At 40.9% G+C, this 13,762-nt stretch overlaps 2 protein-coding genes across 4 annotated transcripts in view; one reads left to right on the forward strand and one right to left on the reverse strand.

The window, feature by feature from the left end:
- The window catches only part of mrtfab (myocardin related transcription factor Ab), a 54,624-nt gene extending 47,610 nt beyond the window's left edge, over nt 1-7,014 (reverse strand). The window contains exons 1-3 of one of the 2 annotated variants that reach the window (XM_015054861.1): nt 6,744-7,014; nt 6,089-6,153; nt 3,631-3,816 (exon numbers count right to left, since the gene is read on the reverse strand). In XM_015054861.1, the coding sequence (XP_014910347.1) occupies nt 3,631-3,802 (172 nt within the window). In that variant the 5' untranslated portion in view covers nt 3,803-3,816; nt 6,089-6,153; nt 6,744-7,014. The remainder of the gene's footprint in view (nt 1-3,630; nt 3,817-6,088; nt 6,154-6,743) is intronic. The other variant, XM_015054863.1, reaches the window with a different exon arrangement.
- Nucleotides 366-13,515, forward strand: get4 (guided entry of tail-anchored proteins factor 4). 2 transcript variants are annotated; one of them, XM_015054868.1, is made up of 10 exons: nt 366-585; nt 9,141-9,303; nt 10,129-10,207; nt 10,471-10,552; nt 10,959-11,108; nt 11,716-11,854; nt 11,941-12,081; nt 12,193-12,268; nt 12,386-12,458; nt 12,539-13,515. In XM_015054868.1, the coding sequence occupies exons 1-10, from the start codon at nt 531-533 to the stop codon at nt 12,628-12,630; spliced, it is 1,050 nt and encodes a 349-aa protein (XP_014910354.1). In that variant the 5' UTR covers nt 366-530; the 3' UTR covers nt 12,631-13,515. The 2 variants fall into 2 exon arrangements, with proteins under 2 accessions (XP_014910354.1, XP_014910353.1); XM_015054867.1 differs by lacking the exon at nt 366-585 and having other exon boundaries at nt 9,132-9,303.
- The last annotated feature ends 247 nt before the right edge of the window (nt 13,516-13,762 follow it).

Genomic DNA, 13,762 nt, shown 5'->3' on the forward strand with positions numbered 1-13,762 from the left:
ACAATATGTAGAGTTGATGTCTCTAATAGCTTTGTGCATTCAATGACTGAATTTTTTCCCTGTTCCTCTTTGCAAAATAGCTCAGACAGGTTGGGTGGTTTCAAGCCTTGCCAAGGAGTCTAGATAGCATGTTGGTGTTTGGTGGCTGCATGTTGGAGGAGCTCTGTTATGCTAGTTCTGATTAGTTCTTTTTTCTAGACTCTTGTTTCTTTTTTTTTTTTTCCTTTTGGTTGTGGCACTGCATCTTTGGGCAATTTTTCCCTCTGGTTTTGGATACTGTGCAGCTGGAAGGGTTTATGCCCTTACTTTGTTTTATTTTTTTTACTTTCAGACAGTTGTTATGATGCATAACCATGGCAACAAGGAGTTGAAAATGAGGCTTTGTGGGGAAGTTCAAACCGTCTTTTCCATGGATCATAACGGGTAAAGATCGAATTCCAGACTCCGTCGTCACTCTGCCCAGCTTTCTAGCTGAATCTTGGACCCGTTTGCTTCGCCTGCCTGGTCTTCATGATGCCGTTTGTCTACCGATGTTCTCTAACAAACTCCTGAGGTTTGTTAGAACTGAGACCAACAGACACACAGGTGAACTTTATTAATTCTAAAACTTCTGAAAGACTTTGACGGGCAATAATGCACGTTACACTTAAAAATTGAATTTGTAGAACTTTATGAAAGCCATGTCATGTTTACTTTTGCCTCACGTTTATGCAGTATGTCACTTCACTCTGTCAAATGAAATTCTAGCAAAACATGATACAGTTTGCAACTGTGACACAACAAAAATGTCAAGACGCTTAAGGAGTGTAAAAGCATTTACAAGCAACTGCTTGACAGCCCAGAAATGCTTGTGGTTGCCGGGAAAACGGCCCCGCACTCTGAGCAGCAGCATCTTCACAATGAATGAGCTGCAGGAATGCCCGCATCAACTTGTCTGCTCCTGAGTGGTGGAGTAAAGTGCCAGGAATAGTCAGACGACACAATTGGTTGTTTAAATCTGGGAGTGGTGGCCCGAGGCCAACGGAGAACACATCTTTGTGTGAGGAAAATATGATCTAATAACAAGTAGCTACAGCCTGGAATCTTTCTGAATTGTGAGAACAAAACTGCTAATACTCGTCATGTAACCAACTGGAACCCAAATGAGTACGACTGCAGGCTGAAACAACAAGAAGCCAGTGCAGATACTCTTGTATAATGCAAAGATGTGGGAGTGCCTGTAGTCGAATTACACATCAACCCCAGAATCAATCTTCGGAGCGCTCTGCTTATGCAGTGGGATGAGACTGAGACTCTGTGGCAGAAAGAAAGATCTCACTACGCTAAAGACACCAAACTGGAAACACTGGAGGAGCTACTGGTTACAGGATCTCTGAGTTTTCCCTGTAAAGAAACTGATGTCTTCAATTCTACCACAGATCAAACTACAGCAGAAACTGTAGGACCTATAAGGTGACTAAACAGCTGCATGAGCAAGAAATAATAATAATAATAATAATAATAATAATAAAAACACACAATCACAGTGGGCCAGTTAAAAATGTCCAAAAATGTCTAAATAAAATGAGTAAGTAAATTTTCTTTGCATTAGAGGCAGCTTTGTCCTCCATTGCTGTTTGCACGTCGCTTGTGCATCTGATTTACAGGCGTATCAGAAACGTGGGAACACAAAGGTTCTGGTCAGAACCTTTTGTACATTAAAAAAGCAATTCACTGCCCAAAAATTGATTTAAATTGATCTTAATAGTTTAATTTATTAAAATCAACATGTCTAAGTCCCACCCCAAATAATTTTTAAAATGATTTTTCAAAAATAAACAAAATTTCATAAGATGACCAGGATGTCACAAAAGCCTGTTTCTTAGGCTCTCCACAAAGTGGGAAAGAGTGTAAACAGAAAACTAAGGCAGAGAAATCTTATCTGCATAAGTAAATAAATGCCTGTAAGAAACACAAACAAGAAAAGGATGCTTTAAGGATAGAATGGAAGCCTATTTAGAACCTTAATGTTCTGATCTAAGAGTTTGCTGCCATTTTGAAGCTTTTCAAACAACTTTGCAAGAAAAATATGTCAATAGATGAGCTAAATCAAACAGTGCAACTCCAATACAAGCTGTTCAAATGAAAAACAGTTAGGTTTAAATTTAATCCACTGTTAAGATAAGAGAAGACGATAAGATGAAGTTTATTGTCCAGAAGGAAATTTGTCTTGGGTACAGACTTAAAAACTTTAAAAGTCATCAAACTTCAGCCAAATTTGGCTTCAATGTTCCAGTGTGAATCAATGAATAGAGCCGACTAATCTAACCCGCTACGACTCAGACCAAAGGAAGCTGTTACAAGTCACTGAGAGTCTGGCATGTAGCCTCAAAACTTAGTTATCTCCAGGCACAAAGCAGGCCCACAGAGCGCTGAGTCCAGCAAGCAAACACGCAGCGGCCATTAATCTGCTGCAGCAGGAGGTCGGCACACAGGAGCAAGCTAATTAGGTACAGAAGCTGCTTCGCTCCCTTCGTCTGAGGACTTCAATGCACACACACACACCTCCAGTTTCACTCCCTTTTGTTTTACCAGTCTTCAGATGTTCTCTGAGGTGAGGAAATTCTTTCACTATCAAAATAACACATACAGGCGGATGTAGCTTGAACTTCTGCCGTTCAGATGGTTTTCTAATATAGCGTGCCCTTTAAGAGTCATTATTATCTCTAGAGGAAAAATAGTTGGTCTGGAAAATCTACCTTTCCAATAACAGAACACATGTTGAATCTTCTTCATGAAACGTAACAAGCTAAAGTCTGCCAACTTACAATCTTGTTCTTAATCACTATCAGGATAATTGTGGGTGTGATCAGGTTGGGAACAGCTCTGCAGCCACAAACATGCAAATACACACAACACAGCAGAGCCACTGATAGAAGTCTAGAAGGTTCCAGGTGAGAAGGAAATTGTCACTCAGTTCGTCCCAGCAGCACAAAAGTTATCCAGAATAGAGAAGGAAGAAGTTTCAGAATGGTCATTTGTGGCATTTATTGTGTTCACGACAAAAATGATAAGTATTTGAAAATAAATTACAATAATCAACTGTTCTGGAAATTCATACACATTGTCCTTTTGCTGCTATTTACATTTGAAAAAATGCAAAAACAACCAATCAGAGGCAGGAGGAGGGGCCTAGTGCTGTCAATCAACCTCATGAATGTGCTGCTAAATGTACTAATGGCAGAGAAACAACTCACTTTACAGGAAAACTGTTTATCCGCTGTCTTTGGTGGGAATGCTAACTGGCATTAGCATACACGACAGACACCCAAATGGGCATGACTGACAGCGTTAAGCCCCTCCTCCTGCCTCTGATTGGTTGTTTCTATTTGGCACTGGAAGAAGGCAGAGAAGCTTGACTTTTTTCACAGATTATCTGTCTCATATTATATTGTCATGACATAGTGACAGTTTCAACAAATAGAAATTACACACTGCAGATTTAACACATTGCCCATTACGAATCTAGAAGGACTGTTGGCCCAGTCTGCAAGACTTCACAGTTCAAAGTTCAAAAACCCAGACTCCCAAAATGAGACATTTTTAACTAAATGAAAAGAAAAATCAAGATGAAAAACAATTCACACTCACCATTCTTGCGCTCCTGTATCGGCAGCAGATTTGGAGCCGGCTGAAGAGAGAGTTCCTGAAGCTCATTGGTCACCGCTTCACTCTGAGGGCTCGGGGCTGAGCCCGGCTTCCCTGGAACCTCCATGGTTCCAGCACTGGGGTCAGCTCCCTGGAGGGGGTCAAGTGTTGCCATAGTCACAGGATAAACTGGAATAAAACAAAAATTTAAAATGATTAGACATGCACCGAGAAACCGGCTGATGACCGAAACAAAAAATGAATCTGATCTAAATACTGGCACCATTAAATCTCTGAAGGGTGTGCATTTAGTGCTAATAAGTAATTCATATATATTTGTTTAAAAAAATAAATAAATAAAGGTCAAAAGACTTAGAATAAGGGAAGGCAATACTAACAACATTTTTTATTTAAAGATGCAGTTTGTAAAGTAAGTCCTAACTTGTAAAATACCTGTTTGGAGTACAACAATAAGAAAAAAACCGAGAACACGTTAAAGTTTATTCTGATCAAGACCGGATCATATCTAACAGTAACAATGATGCTTATCAAGCAAAAGGCATCCAGACATGTCCAGGAATCTGAGAACTCGTACATTGTGTATCTCTGGGTGTAACTTCTTTAAGACCAGCTGTTCCATTCTTTCATACAAACTCCAACAAAACAGCTGTAGTTTTTAATCAAAGCTCTGCTGGATCAGCGAAGAAGTCAGAAGTTTAAACGCATCAAACGGCTACATATCAAAACAATCTGAAACATCCGTTTGTCTCAGCAAGCAAAAAGAGGGATTTTTTTTTTATTTGTTTCCATCAGAGAAAAGACTTCAGCAGAAAAATGATTGGCACACAATACAATTCCTGGAAACAGAATACCTATGATGTGCTCTCCCTGAAAAACAACGAGGGGAAGAGGAAGACTGAGAGCTGCGGGCCAGGCGCTAACACAGTCATTAGGGGACAATTTGCATTGATTGACCTTGTAAAACTGTTGCTGTTTTTTAAAAAGACAGTTATAAATGTCTGTCTGTAAGCTGCTAGTTTTATATTTATATTTATTTTATATTGACTGTTATACTCTTTATAGCGCTTGAGTATACAAATTAAAGTTGTTTTTACATGTTTGACCAAGCTTGTGAAGTTAAGTGTGTTGTAGTGGTGCAGAGTTATCAAATACATCTGTAATTCAGTACATTTATATCTACGTTTTAAAAAAGAAACGATTAAGTCAATTCAGCTCCATTTTTCTGCATCAGCCGATACTGATCCTCAAATATCCGTATCGATATCGGAAGAGAAAAAAAAGTGCGTTCCTTGTCAATTATGAGGTTATCGGTTATTGACCTGAACACTTGAATATGGTCTCCAAACAACAACGTTGTGGCTTACTGTAATAATTTAAATCGCACAGCAAAATTTGTTATGGTGACAGGCCGGACCCCAACCAGAGAACGTTCCTCCCCGCAGCGTCACTACTCTTCGAAGATAGGAGTTATGACAACAATTTATAATAAAATGTAGTGATTAGTTAGTAAATGCAGCCCACAATAGAGTCCAGGAAGAAAGTCACTGCTGAACACAAACCATAAGTGTGTCCTATTAGCAGACTGACCAGGAAGACGACAGAAAAAACACCTGAAACGAAGTGTTTGGTCTGATGAAACGCTCCAAACACATTTCTGGAACACAGTGTGAAACACGGTGGTGGCGGCATCAAACGCCAACACTGTTTGTTAGCAGGAGCTTCTATCTCACACCGATACGTGCAACAAGTGTGGGAGACGAACAAACAGGACAGCCGGTAAATGTTGCCAAAGTTCAAAATGAGACATAATAGCAAACAGTTTTGAGGTTGCAGATTGGTCTCATATGTCGGTTATCCAAATTCCAAACGATGAGGGTTTTTTTTTTCCCCCGATAATTTTCAACTGGCATATCAAGTTAGAGGATTTTATTGAATTCACTTCATTTAAGGTGACAGGTGATCTGTTAAGAGAGGCTCGGTGTAACATCAGGTTGCCTCATCCTGATTCCCCCCAACAGATGGCTGCTGTTTGAACATGCTCTGCTGCAAAGCGCTGAAGAAAGACACTCACATTCCTCTCCGCACACGCCCACACTAGCCTCTCTGAAATGCATCACAATCACACTGGCAGAATGGAGAAGAAGAAGAAAAAACCCCAAGGTCCTGACAGTCAGTGGTGCAAAAAGAGGCATTATAGGAGCGCCACGCTAAAGGGGGCGCCAAAGAGAGGGCAGAAACAATTTCTAGTATTTTCTGCATTTAACAGCTGTTTGTGCATGTGTGAATAATGTGATACACCTCAGACTGCACATAGTTGGGCCCCTGCTGACAGCTTTGGTTCTTTGAATGTGAAACACAGGAAACCCGATCCCACGAATTACAACAGCTTCCCCAGGTGCAGGATGTGACTCAGATCAACAGATCACACTTTGCTGCTTACCTGCCTTACAGAAGGTTCAAGAGGGGCTTCTCCATTTCAGCAGGACGAGGCATCCGTGCAGTCAGCTGGAAAAAATACCAGAGAGGATGGTATTAAATATTGTGTTGAGGTCGTTATTATTATTATTATTATTATTTCCCGTCAGAGCACACTGCGGGTCCTGGTGGGTGTGCTGCGGGATTTGGAGCAGGGAGGCCATGCTGTGCAGAGAAAAGCTCCCTGTGTGCTTAAGAGTGTCTTTTATTAAAAGAACCGTGACCAGTGCTGGAGGAGGAATTCACGCTTCAGGAGGCCTCAGTACATATGTCAGCTGTCACTGACCAAAACACACATACACACAGGCTAAGCTATTGTTAGCCTGTCTGGATGGAAATTCACCCAAACACGCCAGAAATACTATGAAGTCAAGCTGCACGCGAACATCATAATGGCTCACAATTTCTTCCAATAGCAGAAGCAGCTATGTCTGAATCGCTATGAGCTCGCGACTGAACACAGACACCCCGAGTTAGCAAGCTAGCTAGCGCACCATGGCAGACAGACATCCCCGCTAACCGAGAGTTAACATGCTGACCCTCAACTGCATCTTCCCTCCTCCTACCCAACAAACGAGCCACCCGAACAGTCGACATATAACATTTATATGGGCGCTTACTTCATCATGTTTGCCACTTCTGCGCTGAGTGTGAGGGTAAACAGCATCAGCATCACAGCGCTACTTCCGAATCACAAAGGAAACTTTAACCGGAAAACCCTCCTCTGCGTGGGACGCGACGGCCCACTTCCTTCACAGCATCGTTCCCACGGTTTTACTTCAGCTTTATAGCCACGAGAGATATTACAGCGAGTGTATATAAATGAACGCAATAACTTCCTCTATAAAATATGAGCAATGATTAACTTGAATTGGAAAAGGGGGAGAGGCGCAGAGAGCAAAACAAGCCATCTACTGAGACTTTTCGAGGTATGTCTCCACCTACTGTCAAAGTCAGTGTACTGCAAGATGCACCTATCCGAAATCACTGATATCTATTGTATCAATAGTCAAAATCAGTTCAAAACTCTATAAAATCCATCCATCCATTTTCTTTACACCCTTGTCCCTTAGTGGGGTCGGGAGGGTTGCTGGTGCCTATCTCCAGCTAATGTTCTAGGCAAGAGGCAGGGTACACCCTGGACAGGTTGCCAGTCTGTCACAGGGCAACACAGAGACAAACAACCATGCATACACACACTCACACCTAGGGACAATTTGGAGAGGCCAATTAACCTAACATGTTTTTGGACTGTGGGAGGAAACCAGAGTACCTGGAGAAAACCCACGCATGCACAGGGAGAACATGCAAACTCCATGCAGAAAGACTGGGGCTGGGAATCAAACCCAGAACCTTCTTGCTGCAAGGCAACAACTCTACCAACTGTGCCACTGTGCAGCCCACACTCTATAAAGTATTGTTACTGATAAACATTTACTTTTACTATACCCAAATGTCATTTAATTCACATATATCATTATCCAAATTAGTACTCTAAAAACAGAAACATGATTGCAGTGTCACTCAGGGACAAAAATCTTAAGTTCTCATGATGATAAAATTGTCCTAAGATCAGAGGTCAGATGCAAATAAGCAGAGACTCCACAAAACTGGAAGAAATTTTATTTTAATATAAAAAACCATATTAGAAGACAAAATATTGAGAGAAAGTTGAAAACATCACTTACATATATTCATATCTGGGTAACTTATCTACTTATTTTCTAGAGAGAGAGAGAGAGAGAGAGAAAGAGAGATATTTTGTGTTGCGTTAATGCAGATGATCTAAATTCAATTTGAATTCAAAAATACTTTATTGATCCCAAAGGGAAATTAAATATAGCTGTAATTCATAGTAATTAGAGATTATTCAAAGAGGTATTGATGGCTGTGAGCAGGAAAAATCTCCTGTAGCAGTCTGTGTTACAGCAAATTTGAAGAAGCCGCCGACTGAAAACCCTCTGACAATCTCTTAAAGAGGATGCTAAGAACAATAAATATAGAAGGAGGCAAAAACAATTGAAACAAGAATAAAATTAATAATAATAATAATAATAATAATAATCCCTATAGAGTAATTAGTTATGTCAGTTCACTTGAAGGTCAGTCTCTCAGATTACAAGTTCCTTTTCAGTGCGACCACTGAAAGCAGATGTTAAACATACTTGTCATCAAGCCCCGATGTCTATATTGAAAACGTTTTTTTGTATTGCTCTGATGTAAAAGAAAATCACATGGTTTCTGAGTGGTTAATTTCTGATTAGCCATCCAGAAATTATTAACCAATCAGAAATTAAACTGGTTTAAAATGCTATATAAGGGAGCTTTTGGGAATTCTCCCAATGGAAAACCTAACTTGTACAATACAGGAGGACAGCAAAGGGATTTCATAAGACATGGAAACAACTTCTAGACATTTTTCACCCCACAGGGCTGAATTTTACAATTACGTAAAGGATGGCATAGTGACATAGGATGACGTTGTTGTTAGGATGAGACATGCTGTATGTTTATCTGTTCTATTAATTGTTCATATTATGACGGGGGGAGGGAGGCAAGTTTCTTTGCATTTCGTATTACCAACAAATATGTATTTGTTGTGAGAACCTCAATAACATATTATTTTTTAGAAAACGATACATAATGATAATTTACGTTTATCAAACAGAGAGATAACTACATAATCACTGTGGAAACAGAACCAGAGATTTAAAAAAATCTATCAATAACGAATATTGTAGTTTGGTAAGCAATATATGTTTGTGTTTTTTCGCGTTTTCATCCTTTTCACACAGTTAATATGTGGTCCCGAGAGAAGGAATAAAGGAGGAATTTGTGTGAATTTTATTTTAACTATCTAAATATTTCTCAAATTGTAATTTAATTCTGTACCTGTCACATGAAAAACAATTTTAAGGGTTTTAAAATTTCAAAACCCTGTTAATACACCGGCTACGGCAGACGAAGAGGGTCATGTTGGTTAAAAGGGTTTGGTCTGTCTGTCAAAGCTACGGTAGTGTGCAGCTGCGGAGGTGCGACCATGGCTGAGCCGGAGTCTCTGAGGTGCTCCAGCGTCAGGAACCGTGGAGGCGTCCAGAGAGTCGAAGGGAAACTTCGAGCCAGCGTAGAAAAAGGAGACTACTATGAAGCTCACCAAATGTACAGAACTTTATTTTTTAGGTGAGTATGGCCTCTGTGCTAGCTGTAGTTTGTAATTGTCAGTTGGCTTCGAGGCCTATCTGTTCCAGATCATTCTGCTGTCAACCCTTTTTTCACCGCTGTTTACATGCGATTGGTTGGATTTCTTGTTGGATCAGCCTAGAAGTGTTTGTTGTTGCGCCTGATTGGACATTCGATCTTTCCGTCTTCAGCAAGTCTATGGCTATTGGCTGGTTTCCTTTTTAGCATAGCGAGCCTGAGAAGGCTGAGGATAGCAGAGTTGTGTTAGCTAAGCTACTGAGATAAGAACATGAGACAGCTGTTTCTGTGTTTCAGTTGAAATAATATAGAGAAAACAAAAAATACAAAGGCAAAACGTTTTTGTTGCCATTATATAAAGGGGATTTGTTGACGGTGGGCAGTAGTGTTAGCAATTAGCTAGGTTAGGTAGCCACATTCTGTTATAAAGCATGATGCTAGATGTGTTTATGCTTAGTTTGTTTCTATACAGATTGCTTTCTTAGCTCATAGTCATATTTGTATACTGTGAAAACAGTCTGATTTTATTTAAAAATGTCTCATAATATTTCCGGTAGTACTAGTTCTTAAAATATAGTCATGTTGAATACAATTTTTAAACCCCATTATTAAGAAGCCTAATATGATTATTACTTGGTGGTTCCCTATTTCATTTGCTTGACCCTTTGCCTAAAAGATGTCTCACTTGACTGTAGATGGGGAAATGGGCTGCATTACAATTTTAGTACTATGTCAAATATATAAAGGAACACAAAAAGCTTTAAACGATTGAAATGCTTTAACATTATCACTCCTGTCCTCCATCAGGTATATGTCACAGGGAAAACACGCTGAAGCCAGAGAGCTGATGTACAATGGGGCTATTCTCTTCTTCAGCTACAACCAGGTACAAAATACACAAGGTTCTAAAATGTCTTTGTGACATGCCGCTGCAGCTACATTTGACTTCCTTTCATTTCTTTTATGCACATATATTTAGCCAACAGTGTGGCTAATGCTGTGTGTATTTCACGTAAATTTGCATTTGGGTTGCTCTGGTGTTTCATCTTTTCCACTTCTGTTAGTGGACTGCTGCTGCCTATTTATAGGACCCTTTGTGTGAAAACAGAGTGAAAAAGACGGAGTGGCTTGTTTTTTATTGCTTTTCAGCAAAACAGTGCAGCTGATCTGTCCATGCTGGTGTTGGAGGTTTTGGAGAAGTCCGACACAAAGGTAGAAGATGAAATATTAGGTGAGTTGCAGATTGATCACTCTACCAAATATTTGATGCACCGACTAGTGAGATTTATTTTTAGAGCCGTCTGCTTTTGGCCTATTTTTTTTACTTGCTCCTTTTTTCATTGTGTGAGTGAGAGTCATATGATGCGTACACTAGCAAATAATGATTCCTTAAAGGTAAAAAAATCTTTAAAAAGAAAATTCTTTCAACTGAATTTTAGTTGTGCGTCACATGCATTCAAATCGGCATTAGAAATGTTTCATTTCTTTAGGTCCATTACCACATTTCCGATTCACAAAATTGCATATTAATGATAAATTATATAAAATTAGATAAAGTTCTGTTTCTGTTTATCTATTTATTAATTTTTTGTAAAATGTCTTCACTGTTGTGTGTTTGTATGTGAATTGTGATGCAGAAAATCTGGCCAAGCTGTTCAGCCTGATGGACCCAAACTCTCCAGAGAGAGTTGCATTTGTTTCCAGAGCCTTGAAATGGTCTACAGGAGGATCTGGCAAGTTAGGTCACCCAAAACTCCACCAGCTGCTTGCTGTCATCTTATGGAAAGGTAAATGGCTAATTGTCTTAGCAACTGTGAAGAAAAGGGGTGGCTCAAATATTTGTAGGATGATGGTTTCTTAAAGTCTTCCCTCAGGGTAGAAATGCCGTTTTTATCAGAGATCTTGCAGTGATACCAGCAGCTCCTGGAAGGAAGTCAACTTTTGTAAGTTGACTTTTGTAAGAAGTCAACTTACAAGTGTTGTCATTTGCTCCTCCAAATGTTAATAAAGACGTTGAACAAAGTTTTAACGCAGGGTTTCCCCCAGAAAACCTGCTATGCCCGGTGGTAGGGGCGCTAGGGCAGTCCGGCAGCGGCCGCAGCCACCTTGTTGAGCAAACATGGTAATTGGAAATAATGGCTTGTGAGGCCAATGGGCAGGTGCAGGGATGGCGCCCAGTTCAGTGTGTCAACTATAAACCCAGCTATGAAAAAAAGAACTTATTTAAAATAAACAAACAAAGGTTAGCCTGGTGAGGAGGCAAGTAAAGCCTGGTGGCCCGCCAGGCTTATGAGAAAAACCCTGGTGGCGTTCTGAAACGGTCTTGAATGTCTTGTTTTTGTGTTGCTGTCTATACTGATGACGATGTGCTGTTCCTTTGCCTCGTATGTTTAGAACAAAACTACAGCGAGTCTCGGTATCATTTCCTGCACTCATCTGATGGGGAGGGCTGCGCTCAGATGCTAGTAGAGTATTCATCGTCGCGAGGCTACCGCAGCGAGGTCGACATGTTTGTGGCGCAGGCCGTCCTTCAGTAAGTCACCAGTGACGCCCGCACTGTGAAACAAAGACACGAGGGTTGCTCCTCCGTTTTCATTCTTGTCGGCCTTCCCACTCCAGGTTCCTCTGCCTAAAGAACAAAAACAGCGCTTCCGTGGTGTTCAGCACATACACAGAAAAACACCCGTCCATAGAGAGGGGCCCTCCCTTCGTCCAGCCTCTACTAAACTTTATCTGGTTTCTGCTGCTGGCAGTGGAAGGGTGAGAGCAAGTCTCTTTATACTATTTGTGTTTGTAAGGCTAAATACAGGCTGTGTTTTGGAATGTACTAGAATATTGATGTCTAATAATTAAAGCTGTTTTGTCCTTCAGGGGTAAATTAACAGTTTTCACAGTGTTATGTGAGCAATATCAACCTTCCCTGAAAAGGGATCCCATGTATAATGAGGTAAGTTGATCTGATGTCTCATACGCTTTAAAAAGTTTGGTAAAACACTCTGAAACTAGTGACTATCTCAATTTCTCCTTCCTCGTTTCTCTTTCTCTGCACTTGTGGCTGTCCTAGTATCTCGACCGAATAGGACAGCTTTTCTTTGGAGTCCCACCCAAACAGTCTCCATCGTACGGAGGTCTGCTGGGTGAGTCCAACACTGTCTGTACTTTCAGTAAACAATGAGGCTACAGCAGGAGAAGCTGATTAGTGGTTTCCATCTGGCAGGGAATCTGCTGAACAGCCTGATGGGTTCTGGCGAAGAAGACGACGTTGCCGAAGAAGCCCACGAGGACAGCAGCCCCATAGAACTGGACTGAGCCCACAGACCACGACGAGGAGAACAAACGCATAAGGAGAAAACAAATCAGAAGAGGGAAGACCATTCTGCCTCCCTGGTGCCCCTTAGCTAACAGGGTCAGGTCGAGGCGCTGGTCTGCGTTTTCAGAGGCGGGCTGTTTGACAGAAAGTCCCACCATCCCCAAACAGTTCACAGCAAAACCAGAACAATTATCATTCCGCCAAAACATCCCCCGTCGGCTCCTTCTGGACCGAGCGGGCCAAACCGCAACCTCTCCTCCTGTTGAACTGTTGTACGAATACATTTTATCTTTAACCATCTTTTGTTTTTGGTAGTTTGGGACTATTGCTTGCTGTTTTAAGTGTGTATGATGCACAGATAAACTGTCCTCTCCCCGTAACATCCCGCTTCAAGGAGGCTGGAATGATCGGCATCTACGAGGGGAGGACGGCGTCACAAGTGTAACAACCCTGCTCAGTGTAAGGGTTTAGTGAGCTCACTACAGATTTCAAAGTGTTTGGTCGGTCAGCCTCGGAGAGCTCCATCAGGAGTCAAGGTGTAGCTGCCGCTGACCGTTTTTTTTTTTTCCCCAACAAGTGTATTCCGTTATCTCTTCTGTCAGATGTAAATTAAAACATACTTATAGCCATCGCTGTGTGTCAGCGTTTCGCCTCTAATTTCATCGATACACCAGAGATTATGTCACAACTTGAATATCTACAGCCTGCATCATTTCACTCACAATCGTGCCAAGTTCCTGTTTTACGAGTCCATCTGCTGAGTTTGAGCTTTGGGTCATTTTCAAAACCTTTGGTCAGACTTTGCTAAACCTCAAATCTAAACAGTGTTTGATTCACACTGTTTAAAGTCAATCAGTGTGAGTAAAATAAAACACTAAAAAGGCTTGTTGGTCACAAACATGTGTTGTATATCTCTTTTTGGGGGTTTGGATCAGAAAAAGACAGGAGCAAAGTTCTGGGTAAAAGTTTGGAGACAGATCAACTTCATGGCTTTGGTTGTGTGGCTCAATTTGCACTGAATGCAGATTGCTATGAAGAGTTGAAATGCAAGTCAACTCTTGCAAAGTAAAAGAACATTAACTTAATGTGTTATTTGTACTGTATGCTGATCCTACCATTAGGTGGGCTGAA

Source organism: Poecilia latipinna, unplaced genomic scaffold (genome assembly GCF_001443285.1).
Source record: "Poecilia latipinna isolate Pla-1442-1.1 unplaced genomic scaffold, P_latipinna-1.0 Scaffold1283, whole genome shotgun sequence".
In the NCBI taxonomy this organism is placed as follows: Eukaryota; Metazoa; Chordata; class Actinopteri; order Cyprinodontiformes; family Poeciliidae; genus Poecilia; species Poecilia latipinna.